Genomic DNA, 22,337 nt, shown 5'->3' with positions numbered 1-22,337 from the left:
TCGATATTATAACTGCACAAATTCTCCATATTGTTAGACCTCATCCTTGGGCATAATTACCTATTAGGCCTACCCCCAGCATTAGCTCTTAGACTGTGTTTGAGTCTCCCTGAAAGTGGATCTGCAAACCCAGTTCCTATTTTGCTGAACAGATGCCAGAAAACTCAGTATTGTAATAAACAATAATGCAGACCCCAATATTTTATCATGTTCTTAATGTGCCTAAAAATTTTTATTTTATTTTATTTTATTTTATTTTATTTTATTTTATTTTATTTTCATAGAATCATAGAATGGCTCAGTACAGACAGCAATTTCGGTTTGAGAAGTCACACAAGCTGTGGTGCCCAACACTAACAAAGTAACAGTGCAACTGTCCCAGCCTCCTCTCAGCAGTTATTTTAAGACCCTGTCCTTGCCACAGTAAGACAGGCCCCTGCATAACATCCGCTCCCTTTTCTTGTAAATGTATATACCTGATAACTGCTATCTGAAAGTAACCACTGCAGTTCACAGATTCAATCAGGTGCTGACGAGAGAACTTCTTGATGTAGCAAGAAATCACCCTGGTAAATGCTCTGTGTGGACTAAAAATGCTGCCCCTGAAAAGGACAAGATGAGGTTTCATCCTTCTGACAGACAACTGGAGTTTCCCAGCTGCTCTCACTGGAGCCCTCCAGGCCAGAAAGAAAGGGGAGCATCACATACATCATGTATCTAAAGATGCTTGCTCTCCAGAAGGGTTGAGCAATCTCTGGTAATTCCACTGCTGTTCAGTTCTGCCCACTCCTGCACTTTTCACAAGTACTTTTTTTTTTTTCCTACTCCACCCTTGCATACATCAAGGCAATTCCTGATGGGCTTTATCAAGACTAGACTTGAAGATGAGCACTTGTCCTGTTTGTATTTGTACAACCTACAGAAATGATTAATTAGAGGGCATGTAATAAAGAACATGGTGTGCTCAAGAGACAGTAAATCAACCAGCCTTCTCTTTGACTTACTTTACCTCCCCTGCAAATAAGCCTGAAATGGAGGGGAAATGATGTTCTTTGGAGAACATTTTTCCCCTTATTAGCCTTCAGCAAGACACCTTCTGTACGCCTAGATGTCTGCACTGCCAACCACCTTGTGGTTTATGCTTCTTTTTCCCCTAACCTTTGTCTTGTGGGCAGTATATAAGTGGGCTGTACTTGAGTGTAGCTACCTCAGTAGATGAAGAAATGACTTTTTTTTCCTGTGACATTGACACCATAGATATTTTGCCTGCAGATTCCTTAGTGTTGAATTTCTTCGAGGGTCAAATGGAAATAGAATACAATCCCTTTCTCTTTCTTATACCCAAAGCTCTTTTTTTGTCAAGACAAAAAAGGACTAGTGATACAGTGATACTAGTGTCCGCTACATATTTATCTTGTCTGCTGCTCGAAGTATAACCTCACCAGCATCTAACCTAAATCCAGTGCTCTTTTATCTGGATGATAATCACTATTCCAGTACCAGGACCCTTTCTCCATACAGTGGAAAACAAACTGGCAAAAACAAGGCCCTTTATCCCAGTGTCCTGGTGTTGTCCCCAAGCAAGAGAACTGGAAATGCTTCTTGGCTACACAACAGGCATAATCAGAGGAGAAATAGTGCAAGGCTCTCTGGAACATCTCTTCAGCAGAGGGTTCTCCCTCTCCAAAAATCTCTGAGAAGTGACTCCTGCACCCCTCGAGGGAGATGTAGACTAACTGGAGCTTCAGTCGGGAATCACAGCCAACCAGAAGGGAATTCTTTATCAGCAGTGAGTTGGCCTCACCAGCAGCTTGGGACATCTCCAGAAGTTTCTCATCAGCTGATTTGATTTTGTAGTTGTAGGCACAATTAATATAAACAGAAAAGGTACACAGAGTTGCAAAGATCATAATACAGCCCAAGAAAATTGTATAAGAATCACCAGAGTACTGGTCAAACCCAACAAATAAGAAGATACCAATCACCAAAAATAAGCTTCCTAATATGCAAACTGATATCCCGGAGACAACACTGATTGAGGTACAAGGTGATACCCTAGAAGATACCTCATTAATCATCTGGATGGCCTTTCTGTAGACCTCAGTATCTTCACAGACTATACTCAGCTGGTCAGGCAGTGCCTCACTGAATGTGCCTCCTCTCCATTTTGGAATGACCTGGTCATCCACTGCAGGCAGAGACAGGAGGGACTTCCCATTGTAGAGAGATGGAGGGCTATAAGGAACCATGGTGGCATTCCTCATCTTGTCATTGGGAGTGCAAATGACCTTGACAACTTTATCTAAAAAATGGACATCATTGGTGTCAAGATAAGTCAAATGGGTGAGGTGCAGTGGCACAAAACAGGGCACTAACATGATGGGGATCACAGGCTTCCTTCCCAAACAGTCTTGGAAGACAGACAGATTGGCTTCCAGAAGACACCACCTGCTCTGGACAAAGTCAGGGCTGAGAACTAAGACTATTTTCTGGCTTCCTTGAATGGATTCAACCATGTTTTCAATTATGGTTTTACCCGGTATAAAGTCTCTCTCATGATAACACGCCTTCAGATTAGGAATCATAGTCTCTAAACTCTGGATAAAGTTCCTTGACCAGGCTGAATCAGTGTTGCTATAACTGACAAAGATGTGGTGAGTCTCATGGGCTGCCAGTTCAGGTAGCTCAGGAAGCACCAGTGGTCCTTGAAGATCTGACATTCCGGCTCTTGTAGATAATGCAGAACTGGTTTCTTTAATGCATACATCAGAAATGGGTTTAATTTCCTCTTTGAAATCCATCACTCTTTTCTGCAAAAGCAAAACATGAAATCACACATGATGAAATTATTCAGCATAAAAATACACAGAAATACAAGACAGAAATACAATGCAAACTGTTCTGTCTGCCAAAGGCATACTATCTTGCCTGTCCATGCTTCTCTTCTTGAGCTACACTACACACTTGTAGTGCAGTGCAGGAACACTGATATTGGTGACAGGCTCTCAGTTCAGGAACTGGGGCATCAAGCATCTGGCTCAGTCCCTGGCTTCAACTCAGATCAATACTCTAAACTTCAGTCACACTCAAGCATTGACTCATGATCTGATTTAACTCAGTGGTATTATTTCTGGGAGCAAATGTGTTTCATCTAGCTAGAATTTGAATTAATTTATTATAGTAATGATAAGTAACCATATATTTCATTCAAGCATTTGCAACAGCAAAATTCCTTAGTAATAACTATTATCTACTTGGATTACCTACTTGGTATTTAATAGTATTAAATAGTATTTAGTATTAAATATTATAATATATAAATATATATTATAAAATATTTATAAATATTATAATAGTATTTTCATATATTAAATATTACAATAGTATTAAATGGTATTATCTACTTGGGATTTAATATTAGGAATGTACAGAATGCTATCTGCTTTTGCTATTATCAACATGGAAAGGCATAAAGCAGAGCAAGTACCCTAAACGCAGCAACCCTCTGCAAATAACTCTCTGCAGACCACAAGAAAGTCCTGTGGACCATAACTGAACCTTCTCAGATGGCTACTCCCTCACTTTAGCTGAGCTATGCAAAATAAGAAGGAATCAAACAGTTTGCCTTGGAGCTCTTTATAAAATCTAGATGTGATTGCTATGGAGGTTTTTGTTCTTTGTGTGAAAAATCTCTCCATTCTATCTGAAAAATCTCTCCATTCACACTGGAGAAGCTGTGGGGAGAATACACTGACCTTTCCAAAACAACAGTGCAAGTTGCTCATTCTGCATGGACAACAGGGATGTAGCAAGCCTCAGGTACTGCTGCTCTGTATTGCTACCTGTATCACCCAGTACCTCATTAGGCTTGGAAAAAATTACTTTTCACAAAGATCCGGATGTAATATTTCAAGCAAGTTCACCTTATGAGAGCCAAAAATAAATAAGGATTGCCAAAACTGTAAATAACCAGCTGTGGCCTTCTAATGACAAATATACTAATCTCTTGCAGAGCTAGAAGTCCAGCACCGGAATAAGACACAACAGCTTGCTGAGAACTTTATGAGCAGTGCATGGTGTTCTTGAATGTTGCCAGTCTCCTCGTTCTCAACTTTGCTATCTGCTTGCATGCTAAACTGTCTTCTTTTCTTGTCCTCTTCCTCCTCCTCCACATCGAAAAGGGACTCCCTCTGCTGAGCTTGCTAGAGGATGTGAAACCAAAACTAAACAGAGACACTAACGCCAGCAGAGAGAACAGGAGCCTGAGCAAGAGCCATCGTTGTTTTCAGGGTCTTGCAGTCTGTGCTTGGGAGCATTTTACACTCTCCCTGAGTCACAAAGAATTAATTGCCTTTGCTTCCTCAGCCTCTCTAGAGGGGACAGAAGGCACTGCTTTCTCTTCTGTTTCCCTTCTGCCACAAGAGCTGTATTTCAGGAAGGGGTAGCTCCTGTTTGGGGCACATGAAACAGTGCAAGAGGTCAGTTACACTCCCTACAGCTTCTGCTGAACATCTAGGGCCTTGTTGGGGGGGGGGGGGGGGGGGGGGGAGCAAACGTTGATAATTGAGACATTCAGGAAGAAAATAAACTCTGCATGGTGCACAGAACAGCTGCCTGAGGAGACTCCTTATTCTGTTTCTTATCCCCCACCATGGTAGCCTGCCCAAATACTTCACCGAAACGCACCCCTGCTCTCGAGAGTGTGATCGCATGCAGCAGCCAAGCCCCTGGGGTGAGCTTCCTGTCCCTGGCCATCCCCCGGAGAACTGGGGGGTTTCTCCCTGTACATCTCCCATCACAGCCCATCATCTGAAAGCAAGCTGCACTACACAGAGGACAGAAGCACTTACTCACTGGCTGGGATGAGGCAAGACACAAGGGCTTCTCAAAAGCTCCCAGAGCCAGCAGCGGCGCTGAGAGCTGCCAGGAGGAAAAGAGGCAATGCACGCCCTTCCCACTTGCCCAGGGGTGGACAGTTTCAGTTAAACTCACTCCTCTCTGGCGAAGGAGGAGCCTTAGCCTCTGGAAGAGAGTAATAGGAGGGGAGGGAACTTGGCAAGAAAACCAACATCTGATATCTTCCTGGTTTATAAAGCTTAGGCCCTGCCCACCAGGAACACCTCTTGCCCAGCCTTCTCCTGAAAGCAGCATTGCAACATTGCTGAGGATAACCTGGGCTTCTCCACACCAGACGCATGGGAAAGCGGCCCTGAGCACAGGCGGAGTGTACTGGGACCTCCTGTCCTTCTCTTCCTCAGGTCAGGCTCTTTCCTGATCCTGCCCAATGTGCCATGTCCTCTTGGGGTGAACGTGGAAAGAAACATGAGGAGAATGGACAACTAGCAAGAGGGAGCATCCACAAAGGAAGGGTGTATGGATTCAAGGGCTTGACTGTGGATGGCAGGAGCGTGAGCACAGCAAAAGGTGCCCATGTATCTGAGCCCTGAGCAGGTAGAGAAGCATAAGGAGGCCTTACAGTGGCCACGATCCACCTGGCAAACCTGCTTCTTTTGGTAGAATGGAGGCCATTATTATTTTATTAGTGGAGTCTGGGCAGGGGGAAAGGTCTGTTTGGATGACTACACCAAATGCAATGTCATAAAGCAGAAAATGTTCCATTTCACAAGATAAAAAGAATCACTTTGTAGTGGAGTCAGACCTTTAGGCAAATACTCTAGGTCAGATCAGATCACGGTTATTTTGTATTTTTTTGTGCAAAGAGTGAGGGTATCTACCTGGTCAAACCTTCCTCCGAACGTGTATATTTGCTGACAGGACCCTGAGAACTTTGGCTCAGACATATGCTGAGCCCTTGTTCTGACAGTAGATTTACGAGGGCACGCTCTTTCCTTGCAGTGCTTCCTTTGATTATGCAGAACGTCTTCCACATTTCTGGCATGTATCCTGCTATGCCCTCTAACCATTACCTTAGCTCTGAAAGATTTTGAGGTACCACAGACACTTCTTTCTAGCTTTGTATCAGTAAGGTCTGACGTATGTGTGAGCTGACACCTGTAGCTGATACCAGAGCTAAGAAAACTCCTGCAGTACAACCCATACTGTGAACAAGGAGGCTGGTAATGCTTCTTCCTAATAAAATGTGCCAGACTTCCTTATCACTTGTTTTTTATTCTGTTTGGGCCTGCCTCTCTGTGCATGGTAAGCAGAAGTTTTTAAGCATGCAGTGAACTTCATGCATATGCTAAACAGTGAAAATATTTCCTGCTAGGAACTACAGAGTTCATTTGCAACTGCTCTGGCACTGGCAGACTGCAAGGATAAAATGGCAGGCTAGCAGAAAAGAACCCCAGTTACAACCACTATGTAGGTATGATAAGTTCTGGTTTTTGGCCAGTCAATGTCCATCTCTCAAGTCTTCAAAATTGTACCCTAAGAAGAATGGCACTGGAGAAGTCATCCATCTGCCAGGCCAGCCTTGATTAGCAACATTTGCTTGTATTTGTGCATCTCGGTCAAAAATAAACGTACAAGCTGATAGACATTGTTTTTTCTTGCTCCAAACTTGCACACTCTAAAATTGATGTTTAGAAGTATTTGTATCATGATTTCATTGATCTGTGCATAGAGGAAATATTAAAGCACTCTAAATTGCACAGCAAATAGGATGAGGTTGGTGAGGATTTAGAGTTCCCTTCTAAGACTGCAACCCACCCAAAGAAGCAGTGTGAGATGTGCTTTTGCTGTGAATCTATTTACGGTTGCATTGTCAACACTGTTTCCCACTAACCTCTCTTTTGTGGTTACCTTCCCTTCCACTACACAGCAGAGGAGTCAAGTGGAAGAATACCTCCCTCCATGCTTTCTTATCCTGAACATAACACCAAATATGTCAGCAACATCAAAATGGAAAGTGGATCTCTGATCATGGGATCAGCCAACAGTTGTGTGAGAGAACAAAATACGGTAATTTTCTGACCAGGCAAGTCAAGAGTTGCTGGCCATCAGTGGTCATCCTAACAGATCCGTTAAAAAAATGTGTATGTGTTGACCAAAAGCTTCTGTACAGAGCACAAAGCCATTTCCTGCTATGGTAATTTCACAACAGTAGGTAGATAAGCTCCACCATACCATGCTTACACTCCCCTTCCTTAGAAGGACGGGGTAAGAAAATACAATTAAAACAAAGCTAGTGAGTTGAGATAAGGACAGGGAGATCTCTCACTAATAATAGTCACAGGCAAAACAGACTCAACGTGAGGCAGATTAATGTAATTTGTTGCCTATTGATAGCAGACTAAAGCAGTGAAAACTAAAAGCAAACTAAAAACATCTTCCCCCCCATCCACCCTCTTCTACTACATCCTCCCCCTGAGCAGCGCAGAAATTAATACGGCTGTAAGTTCCTGCTAGCTTGATCAAGTTAGCCTCCCATCAGGAGAAAGGTTGTTGTGGGACCGTGACAAAAGTAGCCCCTGCTTCATTTCCCTTACCCTATTATGTCTGTGTGGGAGCATTACTAGTCAATGTCTGCTGGCTGTTAGGGTGCCTTCAGAAACGAAAGGGTGCAGCAGGTGGTGTTCTGCTTGGTGTCCTTCTCTAGTTCCTTATTTTTAACCCTAAGATCTTTGCTCTCAGTTTATTTTCATTCTTTTTCTTCTGCAATCAATTGTTTTCTCTGCATGCTGTTTTTATTGTTGCTCAAACCCCATTTTTGAGGCAGGATGCAAAAAGCACTTATTCTTGGTATGGATGAAAAACTGACTCCTATGAATGGAAATAAGCAATAACAATAGTGACCAGGAAATGAAGAAGGACTGGACCTCACTTGCTGCAATTCAACAGCTGGGGTATGCCAATTGCTACAGTTGCAAGGGTATGCACTCCTGCTCTTAGACAGAGCTCACTTCCAGGTATGTATCATCCTCCCTGCATGAGCAGAAGCAGAAGCAGGAGAGCTAACACCACCACCACAACCCTCACTACAGCCACAGGAACTACCACAACCCATGCCTCCAACACCATCTGCACCTGCATGCTGACCTCCACACAACTCCATACAGCAAGAGCTACAGACCACAACTACACACTGCCACCTTGGCCCATCTCACTGTGGTGGTTTACCCAGTTGGGCAGCTGAGCGCCACCACAACCACTCTCTCACTCCCCCTCCTCAAAGGAAAGGAGGAGGAAATGGGATGAAAAGGGCTCAAGGGTTGAGATAAGGACAGGAAGATCACTCAACAATTATCGTCACAGGTAAAACAGACTCAGTATAGGGAGGTTAATGTAATTTATTACCTATTACTAAAAAGCTAGAGCAGTGAGAAACTAAAAGCAAACTAAAACCACCTTCCCCCCCCCCCCCCCCCCCATCCACCCTCTTCTACCTCCTCCCCCCAGGGGGGCTGTGGTCAGTTCCTACTGCTTCGCTTCATCTCCACCACACCTTCTCGGTCACTCTGCCCCTGCTCCACGTGGGGTCCCTCCCACGGGATGCCGTCCTTCCCAGACTGAGCCTGCTTCCCACAGGCAGCAGCTCTCCAAGCACTGCTCCCACATGGCTCCATACCACGGGGTCCCTCCATGCCCCAGGAGCAAAGTGCTCCAGCACGGGTCCCCCACGGGCGGCAGCTCCCCCCAGACCCCCTGCTCCTGCGTGGGCTCCTCTCCACGGGCTGCAGCTCCGGCCCGGGGCCTGCTCCTGCGGGGGCTCTCCATGGGCCGCAGCCTCCTCCAGGCCACATCCACCTGCTCCACCGGGGGCTCCTCCACGGGCTGCAGCGTGGAGATCTGCTCCGTGTGGGACCCATGGGCTGCAGGGGGACAGCCTGCTCCACCAGGGGCCTCTCCACAGGCCGCAGGGGAACTGCTGCTGTGTGCCTGGAGCACCTCCTGCCCTCCTGCTGCACTGACCACGGGGGCTGCAGGGCTGGTTCTCACTCCTTGCTCTCCCAGCTGCTGTTGTGCAGCACTTTTTTTCCCTTTCTTAAATACGCTCTCACAGAGGTGCAGACAACATCACTTATTGGCTCAGCTCTGGGCAGTGGCGGGTCCCTTTGGAGCCTACTGAAACTGGCTCTGATCTAACGTGGGGCAGCGTCTGGACTCTTCTCACAGAGGACACCCTTGCAGCCTCCCTGCTACCGAAACCTTGCAACTTAAGCCCAATATAGTCACCTAAAGAGATGGGAGCTGCTGCTTCTTTCCATCATACCCCATATAACACCCCACAGAAATTGACACTGAAAAACAGCATGACACTGAAGGACAGAGTGGACACAGACATGCTCTATACTGCTTTGTTGCCTTGCCCTTCTTTATCCCTTCCCCCTCCCTCTACTCTATTTTTAGTTAAGAAAACAGGAAACAAAAAACGGTATTACTCCCTCCTTGCAATGAGGAGATAATATTTTGCACAAGGCATTTTATTGGCAAACATTTTTTCCTCTGACAGATCTTACAGTGTAATATTTGTCTCAGTTGCTTTTGTCTTGCAGACCATAGAAATGTACGTGATGCAGTTGACTATTTTGGCTCCAGAGGAGATGAGGAAATGGCTGTTATTAACCTATTTAAGGTTTGGTGGAAAACAGTCCTTCAGACTGCATTGCACTGATATTTCTGTCCTTCTGATAAGTGCCATATTTAAAGAAATCATCCATATTCCAGTGCAGTTTGCTTTTCACCTCATTCTTTGTGGATCTAAGGTGGTAGGTGAGAAAGAGATGTAAAAACAGTTTCTTACTATTTGGTTGCATTTCTTACTGGCCCTCTAACACAATCTTTTGGCTTGCCTAGAATACTCCAAAAATTAAGGACCCAAGAAATGCAGGCAGCTCAAAAATCATTTGATTTTCTCGGCCTCATTCTTGCATTAAAATCTGGGATATATTTGTTTAATATCCTAACCCAATAACTTTAAGTATCATTAGAGTGGATTTTTAAGTTGAAAGGAAGAAGTATTCAAGTTACTTGCAGACCATGAGATCGCAGTCCTTTCAATAACAAAATTATTTTGAACAACTTGCTCTACCATTTCCTTTTCATGCAGATATCTATTTTTTTAAATTAATCTTGTGACAGGAAGGATGATGCACACAACTGAGTCTTCTCCTTCCTTTCTCCCGCTTATAGATTCACTATGTAGCCATGAGGACTTCAGCTCTGCACATTGATTCTCACCCATAAAATATGGAAAACAATCATTTCTCTCTCTGGTCTTATGCTGAACTTTTCTATTTAGACCACAGGCTCTTCCTGGCAAAATTACCTGTTGCTATTGGTATTTAGTATACAGAGTCTTGTCCAGGAACTGATGTGAAAGAAACAGATATTCTGGTTTTATAGCTATGCCTGGTTTCTAAACCACTGGTAGCATATTTTTCCATCTCAATCTCATTAAACACAAGTATTTTAAACAGAAACAGGTAAAGTATTACTTTCATATGCCATGCACACTTGTTATTTTTCCCATCTCACTCTGATTTTAAATATTTATGTAATAACCATTACTTTATGTTACTTAATATATCTAATGCAGACCTAATCTGCTTATGTTGCTAAAATATTTAATATTAATTTAATATAGTCTGGGGTGGAAGAAGGAAGTACTGACACAGCAAAATTTTCAGGGTACCATGGATTATTTAGGTGATTAAGAACTTGAGCTGACAGTGAAGAAATGCAGAGGCCTAAACAAGACATGTGAATTGTGACATTTTACGTTAAAAAATAAAAAATAAAGGAAGTTTATGCATTAGGTACTGCTAACATAGATCTGTTGTCAAAACAGCAAACAGGCTGTACAAAGGATGTACAAAGAACATGGTAAAGAACAACACTGAACATATCACCATGCTTATAGAAATCAACGGCATACGGGTTCCTTGTTTTCTTCAGCTTAAAGCTACATACTCATCGGATCATGAAATGGTCTGATCTCCCTACAGACTCACTACCCTATGCAGCTCTCTTACTCAGCACTTCATGTAAATATTCCTTCCTTTGCTTTGGTCCCAAGGAGGACAGTACTTCTTGCTACAGTACCTTTGCTACAGCAGGCAATGTGGGGAAGAAAAGCTGTTAAACTGATAAGGGATAGGAAAAGAAACCTTTACAAGCAGACAAGAGATTATTCATTCCTGTGAAGGAAGGTGCACAGCTCCACCAGCTGCAACCACGACACAGATGAACAGGATGCTGAACAGGAAACTGAATTGAGTAGCTCTGTCAAGCCCCTGTCAGAATGACTCACCACTTTAAAAAGCCACAGGTGAGCACTACACACACTTCTTTTCTCTCCTCTTTGGTTGTGAGTGGACCTCAGTAGAAGCAATGGAGAACTCTGGCTGATGGTGTAGCTGCATGGTCTCACGTGCTGGCCGCTAAGAACTTCCTGGTGCAGATGCATAGCCTGCAGACACATTGGGGAGAAACTTCTAACATGGTTATCCATGCAGGGGACATGATGACACCAACCTCAACTGGCAAAATCTATGATTCACAACACTGGAACCTTTCACAGTTTGTGGTTGCAAAGGCTTCAAATGGTAAGTGACTTTTCAAGGTGTTAAATGCTGTGTTTGCTCTGTGATGAATCACATTATCTATAAAGAAATTCTGAACTTTCCTGAAAGATAACATTAACAGGAAATACAGCTACTAATCATTATTGATATCCAGTCTATCAGCTTCTGTAGATAATGACAAAGAGGAAGTCTGATGTTTTAGGTCATCTGAGGTTTCTACCATAATCTCCCTGTCACACCTATTGTTATGTTTTTATTTGTTTTATTAACCTTAATATTGTTAATTGCGTTCATGTAACTATATTGCTGTGGTGCTTTCTCTTCTGTACTTCAACCCTCCCTACTTATTTCTGTCCTCCTTCGGGTCATTTCCAGTGTTAATATTGTCAGTTCTTAAAGACAGAGGCTATGTCTTCTACAAAATTCTAACACACAAGTGCTGCAGACAAGTAAATAACAATCCTGGTGAATACTAGTCTCACCAAAAATGCAAACACAGCTAATAACATATCTGGATTCCTTTCTCTTACGTGTCCTATTCCAAAACATTCCAAATAATGTTTTGCAAGACTGCTGAATGACTGGCCTTTTTGATGTAAAAGACCTAGCTGCAACATTCTCAGTCCCGCGCTTCATAACATGCTTAGTGCTCCTCAAGTACTACTTCTTACCTTCTCCAGTAAATACAACCTTCTAATACCTCTGTTAAATACCTTCTAAAGTACAGCAACTTTTAAAATGTTCAAAACTACTACACATGCCTGATGTCCCGTAAGGCCCTTAACATTATTTCTGCTACATTCTTCCTTCATCTCTTTCTTTCATACTGTTGTCTAAAACATGGATATTTTCTGTGTTAACATTTACTTGTCTGACTCATGTCGTATTACACAAGAGTAATATTCACAGCTTAAAGATACGCATATGTATCTCTCTCTCCAGTCTAAGGATTTCACTTTGGGAACTGCAAGAACCTCTTGATATTATCCTGAAAAATGTATCACCTCAAAAATAATACGCACTAAAATATCAAAAAACAAACAAACAAACAAACAAAAAGATTACTGTTATAACTATTAACAGAAAGAAATAAATGTCTTTTTGTTCAGCTGAACATAGGACTTACACAAAGAAAACTTTAGTAATAGTAAGCAAAACCCAAATCCTCCAGTACCTTCCTCCTTCCCATCTACTGGACTCCTATCATACAGTGACATGCTGAGATCAGGAGGCTTCTGGGGACTACAGTCAAAACATTACAAATAAGCGATGCGTTTTGCTGCATGAGAGGTACTGATCTGTGGATCTGTGGATGGTTGCTAGCTTCAAAAAACTTAAAAAGTAACACAACACATTCATTTAGCTACTTTTCTAATAAACCCTTTGATCCTAAAAAATTAACACTTTTCAAATGTTATATGTAGAGTTTACTACAGTTTCAACAGCACCCCCAAAATTAACATCTTGTTTAGGGTATAGCCCTTGTTTAGGGCTGACTGAAGATTTTTAACTCACTGGCAGTTCTTCCATCGACTGTGGAGGAAGATAGAGATGGGCTGACAAAATCAACCAAGAGCAGGACGAATTAGTTCCCCCGGCCTAGCTGCGCAATCACAGCTAAATTGCTGCTAGCATGCAAGCTATTTAGTTCCAGTCAAACTAGGGCATCCCTGCAGTACGCTGTTGTGACCACCATGCAGATATTTCTAATGTAAACGCTCTATACCCCAAATTTTTGTTCTGAAGTGATTTCTCCCTGCATAATTGAAAAGTTAGAGGTAGCATGTTAATGGGTGAGAAAAGGTAATCACCGTTTATTTGTTACAGCAGTAAGCAGGAGGTGGCATCACGGAATCCATCAAACATTTTGAGTCAATCCCATGAGACTCCTAGCATTGAAGGGGCCAAGTTGTTTTTCTGAGAAAATAATTTGCTTAGAAAATGCCACATTTTTGGTTAGAATGTTTGCATTTTCTCCCTGTGATTCTGTCTGGAGGGTATGTTTGCCTTTTGCCTTTATCAAATTCTTATCTTCTTTTTCAATCTTCATTTTATAAAATGTGGGAACATTTCATGAAACTACACAGCTAAGCAAATACATGGCCATTACAACACCTAATGGGAGACTTTTTTTCCTGCAAAAATAAACACTTCCCTTTTCTGAACAGCTATCCTTGACAGCTCAACAGCCCCCAGTGACATCTGTGGAAGTTACCATCGCAGAGGAATTTGCAGGCCTACCTTCACAGAAGCCCACATGCTTTGAGCCAGTAAGGTGCTAGAAAGGAGAGCTGAAAGCTGCCCTAAATATTAGCAGCTGAGAGTGGGTTTGACAAGTGTCTGTCTTGCACTCAGCCTATGCACTGCATTCTGCTCTGGTACAAGGATAAATTCCCCTTCTCCTCCAAGATCATCCTGAGCACTCACTGCAAACACCCAACTCGTCTGTCTGTAGTTCAGCAGCAACTGTCCCCCTCCAAAGCCTTTAGCTCATGTGGGGAGCCTTGAAAACCACACTTCCTCAGTAACAGCAGCAGGCTGCTTACTCTTCGGTCTGGAGGTGTATTAGCCAAATTGATCTGTGAAACTAAAAGTCAAGTGTCTCAATTATGTAAAGGAAGCATCTAGGGTAACAAGGACAGCCATTTTGAAGCATCAAATGATTCACAACGGAAGATGTAAATTCTCAGTTTCTTTGTCAACCTGGAGAATGACCTGAAAATGTCAATAATAGCAGTGGGTGAGTAAGTGTGAAATGGATACCTGTGACTTCTCTGTGGTTATAAGCCACAGTAAACTATTTTTGACCACAGTAGCAGGCAGATCTGAATGAAAAGAGAGCGAGCCACTTAAGAGACATTTCATTCTTAAGACTAAAACCAGGTAGTGCACTATCAGGTTGTAGGAAAGTGGATGGTCCAGTGTCCGGGGTTGTTTATGTTCTCAGATTTGCTTTGTTTTGCTTAAGTCATGAGGTGCTTGGCAACTTTTATCACTAAACAGCCTAAAGTAGAAGAATGAGTAAATGATGAGAAACTTGTTCTTAGAAAGAGATGCACAAATAGCTGTGCATACACTAGTATTTCACTGTCTCCTTTTATGCAAAACTTGTTCAATATGAAACAGGTACTGACCCTTCTTGCCATCCTAATTCCATATCTTCCTCTCATTCTCTGCTCCTCTGGGTTCAGTTCTCCCCAAACCTAAAAAAGTATACAAACCTAAAAGCATATACATCCTGAGCATTCTGGATCCATTATTTTTTCCACCTCCCCTCCCCCCTCTTCTGGGAATCTTTGGTTCCCTAAATTCCCCTAAGCCAACATATTTTAAGTATTGTTTTCACACACCTTTTTTATTCCTTTTCACCCTTTTGCCTGTCCCTTCTCAAGTGTCATCCCAGGAGTACTGGCACGTCCAGCTCTCCCAGCACATTGCCTAACTGAACCGCTGCCACAGTCAAAAGCTAAAGTCAACCGTAGGTCAATTAATACGTATAGAAGCATACACTTTATATGGGTCTTTATTATCTGCAAAGATAAGCACCTGGAGATAGTTTTCATCAATTGACTACCCTCAAAGCTGCTCAAATATTCTTGACAAATAAAAGGAATTGGAGGTCACAGTGAAAGCATAACGTGTAACCCTCCATGTTCATGGTTTTCTGTTTTAAGGTTTTCTGCGTGGGTACAGATGGCTGCATGCTTTGGACAAAACAGCACTAGGTGTGCACCTCATCAGCCTTGCACGGAGAGCCGCATTCCCCTGGACATCTGACCATGCCATACAGCCAGGATCTGTCGCGAATAAAGCAGTTACCGTGCGTAACACAGCGGACGAAATACTTGTACAGAGCGCCAGCCCTCCTGGTACGTACAGCCCTGTCTTACAAGCCAGACTGCGGCCCCGCGTCCAGCCCCGGCACCGGGCCGGCGAAGCCGGGTCCCGGGCCTCCCCCGGCCGCCCCCGGCGCCGGTCTCTCCGCCCGTTCCGGCCCCGTCATCTCCTCCCGCGGCGGGGCAAGAGCTCCGCACCCATGGGGCGCCCCGGGGCTGGCGGCTCCCCGGAGCGGAGGACGGCGCCCCGCAAGGCTGGAGGTGCAGGGGGCGAGGGACCTCGGCGGCGGCGGCCGCCTTGGCTGCGGCCGGGCGGGAAGCGGGGAGCCGCGGTGTCCCGGGGCAGCGCCGGTGTCCCGGGAGCCGCCGGGCTGCTGGAAACCCCCGCCGGGGCACGGCGGCGGCCTGCGGCGAGATGGCGTCCGCCCGGCTCCCAGGGGCTGCGGGGGGCCTGGGGCCGGCCTGGGCGCGGGCAGGCGGGGATCGGGCCGCGGCGCCCACCCGGGCCACTGCCCTCGCCTCTTTTCCTCAGAGAGTGGCCTCTGGAACGGCTCCGTGCATCCTGGGCTCTACTCCTCTTTCAACTCCGTATATTTTTTAAAATTCCTCTTCTTTCTTTCTTTCTTTTCTTTTTTTTTTTTTTCAGGTGTGTTCTCAAATATCTGGTTCTGGCGAGGTGTTGCTGGAATCCTCGTTGCTGCTGTCATTTTGATTTTGTGTATTCACTTTGGTAAGCGTATACACTTTGTGTAAGTTACTGACAAAGAACATATAACTAGCCTTAGAAATTACCAGAGTTCTGTGTGGTCAGAAGTCCCCGGGACCTCACAAGAGGGTTGTTCAGACCTTACCTTGTTTCAAAGTTAAATAGATGTCTCATGCCTTGCTGTTTAAAACTGTGGTCAGATACTGGGGAAATAACTCCAATAGTTAGCGCTCAGATTAGTCTGAGTGTGCTTCTGACATTCAATCGTATAACCTTGCTGTTGATCATAATCCAAGCTTGGGAAAACAAATGGAAGATGGTCTTTTGCAACCACTCTGTAATCCTTAACACTATAATAAAGTTACTGATTCAGAACACTCGCAAAAGCCTTAATTGTCAGAAACATTTAAGTTGTAGATGAGTGTCTAAGGCATACATAGTTATTACCTTCCCAGTTACTTCAACCGGCTTGCCCTGATCATCACTTCAAAGATTTGTTAGCGGGAGCTAGAGTACATAATTAGTTTGCAATAAATATTTCTGCTGGGCAGAGATAATGATATTGTGGTTAGACTGAGATGAATTAGATGGTGCAGCCACAAAGCAAGCTAAAAAACTCTAGAAACCTTTTCCATTTGGAAGAAATAGGTTTCTGTCTTTTCGCAGTAAACCATTCTTCAGACAAAGATATTCCTGCCTGTCCGTCCCTGGAACTCTGTCCATCAGATTGGCTATATTTCCAGAAGAAATGCTACTACCTCTCAGAGAGTGAAGCCAACTGGAACTCTAGTCAGAACTTCTGCTCATTGCACAATGCTTCCCTCCTTGTGATCGAAAATCTTCAGGAACTGGTAAGAGAACAAAGCGGGGATCCTGGTTTCACTCCATCTCACTTCTAGGATACTGCACAATATACCCATGAGTTTTTCCAGCCTTGTAAGCCAAACAGTTTTAATTCTGATGCAAAGGCTGTGACAAGTCACAGCAAGCAGAAAGCTGCGTACCTCTCTGCCTGCAAACAGCAAACATCAGTTCTAGCAGTTGATATGTTAGAACAGTTGATATGTTAGAACATCCCCAAGGCTTATCTGAGTTAAATTTTATGCTGTTCGCAACCATAAATACTCACACTGAAGGCAACTGTCAGGGTAAACATCGTTGTATCTTAGGTAACTTTAATTAGATGAAAACTGTTCTCTCTTAGCAAGATAGATTGACAGACAAGTTGATAGATGTGTTAGTCTTGACTTTTGGTGTTAGGAGATAATTTATTCTAACCGCAGTTTAGAGCATCCTTTTCTGTATCATACTAGTAAAAAGACCTAGGACAATATATCCTCCCATATCTGTTAATAGACCTTGATAGCATTTGCTGTTTTAAAACAGTCTCTCCCTAGGTCAATAGATCACATCACAGATACCAGTTTAATGGGTATACTGGGTGCAGATGACAGTCCTGTTGTATGTGCTGTGGCAAGGTTCTACCCTCACTCATCTCTCTCTAAAATGTCTATCACAAATCCTTGCTACTTGGTAATAAAAATTCAATATGATGAAGACATACCAGTGATGGAAAAATGCATTATCTGCAAAGGTGTTCATTGTTCTTTGAAGAGTTTCTTGTGGAGAAAGAGTAAATGCAGTTCCATAGTAGTTCTTAATATTCAGCAGTATACTTGGATTCTTGTAATTGGCATTTCTACTGCTACAATATCTGAGTGCTGCAGGGGTAATCTTAAAATTAGTCTGTTTATTTCTGTTAAAGTTGTAAGTTCTCTTTCAGTAAGGTGAATCACACAAGATCCAGATGCTGTAGTACCCTGTAGATTTAGTCCTTAATACTGTTCCTTTTGAGAGAAAGGCAAGATCATTGCTTTGCTTTCGAGCCTTGCATCAAAGACTTCATATTTTGGTAACTGTATGGAACATGCAAAACTTCTCTCATGGGTTTATTCCTGCAGAGTTTTATGGTGAAGATAACAAAGCAAGACCCGTGGATTGGACTCTATAAAATAAATGAAGAATTCTTTTGGGTGAATGGGAGCACATTAGATAACAAGCTGTAAGTCAATGCTGTTGTTTTTTGCTAGTGATACTAGATTATAGAGGACCAAGGCAGGATAACATACAGATACAGATAGTGACTTGAAAGAAATACCTGTAATGATGCTGTCCAGATGGCAATGGAAACAGCAAGGAATACAATACAGATTTCACACAGTACGGGTAAAACTGATGATGAAAATTAGGAGATAAATCCGTAACACCTGACTCAGAAGCAAAATGAGAAGGGAGGTCATGGTAACAAACACTATAGCAAAGTGAAAGTTAAATCTTGAGACCACCAAGATACTGAAGTAATGGGGAAAGGGATGAAAGATGCCAATAACCTGAATTCCTCATCATAAAATACAGCTTGAAAAAGCAATGCAAGAGGCTTATATGAAAGGTATTTGGGAGGCTTGTAAGATATTTTCATACCTCTTATGGTATATGCCTACACAAAAAAAAAAAAAAAAGGCTGCCAGAGGAGAAGGTGAAGCTGTGAATTTGTGTTGTAAGAGCTACTCGGTGGTACCTGCCCTACGTCCTCTCACAGGCATCGAGTGTGGGGGTACTTTGCTCCTCCCACCGATGGCTGGTCCATCATTTCAGAGAGTCCTGCATCTCATGCTGGGGCAGCTGCTGGCAGGAGTCTGTAGAATAACCAATGACAGTGATAGACACTGAGATTTCAAAAGTCTGAAAGTAACATTGTGTATTTAGATTTTTCACTTTTTAAAGTTTTTGACATCACCAGTTATGCGTAACTATATCCTGTTCCTCCCTGAGACTTGCAAGCTGGATCTGACAAAGATCTTATACATTTAATAGGAGATGTAAGCAGAATGTATGCATCTTAAGTTGGAAACTGCAGTCCTTCCCATTCTTGCTTACCCCTGCCTGTGACAGAAACATCCACTGTTGTTTTTATGTTCAGTGTTGAAGTTCTTTGCATTCTTAGGCTTTTCCCTCTGTGCATGCCTAAAACTGTTCCTTCTGTCTTTAAAAGAGTGAGCGCCTTGATGTCCAAGCACATGTACTGTAAGAGTCTTGTTAGCACTAGGGGGGGATTTGTCCTTTGTCTTTTCCAGGGAATGTATCAATTTGGTTAGCCTACTCACTGAACACTATTACATTTTATTTTAACACACAGTTGGTGAAGGAGGCCCTTACCTCTTCCATGCCTGTGGTGCGGAAATGGAGATTCATTTCCTGTTTCCCACCAGCCCCTTAACCATAGTGCCTTGCTCAATTCTGAGGAAGGGGAAAATGAAAAAAGTATTTGTTTCACAGCTTCTCTTGGAACTTTTTAGCTGTATAGAATGCCAAGGGAGTCAAAAGTGGAGCCAGTCTTTGATAGCATGGGGTCTTTCAGAAGGGTAAATTTAAATTCCATTATTTGCTCTAGGGACGTATTTCACATTAAGCAACCACTAGACAAGATGTAGGAATACTGCTAGCCCTAGTTTTTGTATTCTGGGGGCCAGACCCCATAAAAGAAGATGATACCTGTGGCATTTTCTTCAAAGAGCAAGTTATCATCTTCATGCCATGCCTTGCCTGTAGTAAATCAGGTGTTACATGAAAAGAATCCTTAATCCCTTTAGTTCTCTCTTCTCTGTTGAATTATTTGATTCTGGCTGTCAAAGTAATAGTATCTTTCATTTTCCCTTCCAGGATTGAAGTAAAAGGCTCTGGAAACTGTGCCTATCTTGAGTCAAAAGGAGTCTCGGCCTCTGGATGTTATTTAACCAGGAAGTGGGTCTGTAGCTTGAGTACTAGCTTAGCGTGATAATGGTGGGCAAAGTCACCACCTCTGACACCTAGAGCTCTGATATATCTGCACAGTATATGTGTATACTTTGGGACCTGGGAATGCATTTCAGCTCTTGCCTGGAAGTGAACGTGTTTTCTGGTAGCCAGGACTTTCTGCCCATGGAGCAGGCTTCTGTTTTTTCACAGTGTCATTTCAATGTCTTTTCTCAGGGTCTTGATAAATTTTCTTGCCCCATTTTTCTAGCTACTAAGCTACTGCTCAGCCTGTAGTTTCTTTTGTGTCATCAGTATTTCTTCCATGATTTCTTGTCTTGTAGGATCCTAAGCAGCTGTTCTTTTCTTTTTGGTGTGTCATTGGAGGTATTTGTTCTGCTTTTCCCTTATCCGAGCTCTGTGTACAGGCACGGTGTTATTATACAAAGTGAAGTGGCTCTGCCTAAAGGTTTCTGTGTCTCCCAGATACAGGATGATCCAGAAATGAGCACTTTGGTTTTAGACATGAGCATTGTGGACTTTGTTCTCCCAGTTTGATGGGGTGCCTCTTGTGTGTCTCTGCATTGCATTCATTGTTTGTTGTAATTGTTATTTTGCATTAATTTTGTTTAATTTGCTTGGTAGTAATATTGAAATTCGTATAGCTGCTTTCCTGAAGCTCTCCTTCCTGCAGCACCCATCTTAACAAAAAAAAAGAGAAAAAAGTTAGAGTATTAATTTATCTGAGGATTTGCACAAATGGGGAGGAAAAGTTCAAACTGCAAAAGTAAGGGTCCAAGTATTAATATAGTAAAATTAGAAATATCACTAGTGCAAATGGCAAAATGTTGAGAATAAGAGAATTAATAGTAAAGGATGTGCCTTCATGATTTCCTCATGTCTTGTGCCTATCTGAGTTTGAGGAATCTAAACAAGTGGTCAATTCCTGTATAGACAATCAGTGTTTTGTTCTGTGTGCATATCATTTTCAATAGCAACATACAGTGCTGTTGAATGGCTATCAGTCTAAACAGAATGAGGGCACAATCCCACTGAACTCTGTCCGTTCATGTCTACAGGGTAAACTGAAGACGGAAAGTGACATTGAACTAGGGGAAGCAAATCAGCATGTTTTCATGGAGGGACTATTTGTAATGGTTTTCTAGACAAGGAAGGATCAGGAATTCTTATGTATAACAGGGCAAAATACTTCTTGCTCAGAATAAAATCTGGAAACAATGGACTTTGTTTACTAAGATTCCCTCTCCTTTAGGCAGCTCTGGCAGTATACCTAGTACAGAATGCCCCTGGCCATAGAGGTTGTCCATGTATTTTGTTAGGAAGTAAGGGGGGTGACCTCTCATCTGGTGGAAATCAGTGTTGCTCAATTGATTCAAGTGTAAATATGCTACTCTGCAGAAGTACAGGATCTGCTGCAGTATTGCAATGCCCTTCTGCCACCTCTTCAGGCATGCACAGTTGACTTTTGTGATGTGGTATGCCGCAGACTACATGGGATTTCTTAAAGAAGCAAGTGGAATAACTTTTTGAGTAGCCACTAGAGTGCACTGTAGCTTCAGGGAAGGAAAGATAATTATGTTTCTTTCATTTTCAAGAATGTAAAATTGCACTAAAAGTTTTTTTTGCAGTATTATATTTTGTCCTATTTCTAATTATTTTTTGCCTTCACTGTATTTTTATGAAAATTTAATTGTCTAATTTTGTTAATTGTTTTGTTTATGCCTTCATTATTTTCTGTGACAGTAGGACTGTACTGTAACAGGATTTTGTGGTACAGATATTGTTAAAAACTTGTCTTCTAGATGTGAATTTATATATGGTCATAATTTTTCTGGACTACACTTTTTTAATTGCATGTGTTCTTTATAAGCACAGTAACAGGACTCTACTGTATGAATAGCCGTAATATTCTATGTGTTAATTTATACGTAACTTGTTTGTTTTGTTTGTTTCCCTGCAATGTTTTTAAATTAACTAGCTCTGAAGGGTATGGTAACGTGCAATAGTCCTGAAAAGATACTTAATAAATATCTTTACAGAGCTTTTGAATTCCAGTGGTGTGTGCGCTAATGTTGTACCATTAAAAGTCTTTTTCAGCCCAGGCACCATATGAAAAAAAAAAGTCACACCAGACTGAAGCAAAATAAAATATTCAGGTTTTCAGTATGAAAAGTTCTTTAAAGATAATGTTGGGGTTTACATGAAACATGACATTTCACATCACCACCCCAGAAGACATTTCATTTTCTAACACTTTAAATCTTTAAATCTTTTTAAACTCTTCAAAATATGTCAGATTTAACAAAGCATTTAACTAAACTCTGCTGAAGTAGTTCTGTGGAAATGCTGAAACAAGCATAGTGAAATACAAACAGTACAGTAAATTTGGGGGGAAACATGGAGTTTTATTCAGTTTGTTCTTGCAAAGTTTTCAGAGCATTTATATATTTACATTCTATAGGTATATTTTACAAATTTGATAGAATTTGTGAG

General features: G+C 42.4%; 2 protein-coding genes across 6 annotated transcripts; one reads left to right on the top strand and one right to left on the bottom strand.

Moving 5' to 3' along the window:
* Positions 1-200: 200 nt before the first annotated feature.
* LOC308187571 (uncharacterized protein) lies at positions 201-15,517 on the bottom strand. 4 transcript variants are annotated; one of them, XM_080575670.1, is made up of 4 exons: positions 15,309-15,517; positions 14,624-14,692; positions 11,216-11,374; positions 201-2,810 (listed from the first exon to the last, which is right to left on the bottom strand). In XM_080575670.1, the coding sequence occupies exons 2-4, from the start codon at positions 14,657-14,659 to the stop codon at positions 1,449-1,451; spliced, it is 1,557 nt and encodes a 518-aa protein (XP_080431796.1). In that variant the 5' UTR covers positions 14,660-14,692; positions 15,309-15,517; the 3' UTR covers positions 201-1,448. The 4 variants fall into 4 exon arrangements, with proteins under 4 accessions (XP_080431796.1, XP_080431797.1, XP_080431795.1 ...); XM_080575671.1 differs by lacking the exon at positions 14,624-14,692; XM_080575669.1 differs by lacking the exons at positions 11,216-11,374; positions 14,624-14,692; positions 15,309-15,517 and adding an exon at positions 4,855-9,305.
* Positions 11,285-21,898, top strand: LOC308187572 (C-type lectin domain family 2 member B-like; the record flags this gene model as incomplete). Of its 2 annotated transcripts, XM_080575674.1 has the most annotated exons (7): positions 11,285-11,510; positions 13,658-14,229; positions 15,164-15,358; positions 15,972-16,055; positions 16,698-16,882; positions 17,993-18,093; positions 19,752-21,898. In XM_080575674.1, the coding sequence occupies 6 exons, from the start codon at positions 14,211-14,213 to the stop codon at positions 19,864-19,866; spliced, it is 699 nt and encodes a 232-aa protein (XP_080431800.1). In that variant the 3' UTR covers positions 19,867-21,898. The 2 variants fall into 2 exon arrangements, with proteins under 2 accessions (XP_080431800.1, XP_080431799.1); XM_080575673.1 differs by lacking the exon at positions 13,658-14,229 and having other exon boundaries at positions 11,366-11,510.
* Between the last annotated feature and the right edge of the window lie 439 nt (positions 21,899-22,337).

Source organism: Anser brachyrhynchus, assembly GCF_964034855.1.
Source record: "Anser brachyrhynchus genome assembly, chromosome: 1".
Taxonomy (NCBI): Eukaryota; Metazoa; Chordata; class Aves; order Anseriformes; family Anatidae; genus Anser; species Anser brachyrhynchus.
Note: the sequence above shows the minus strand (reverse complement) of the source record. Positions and strands in the feature narration are given on the sequence as shown.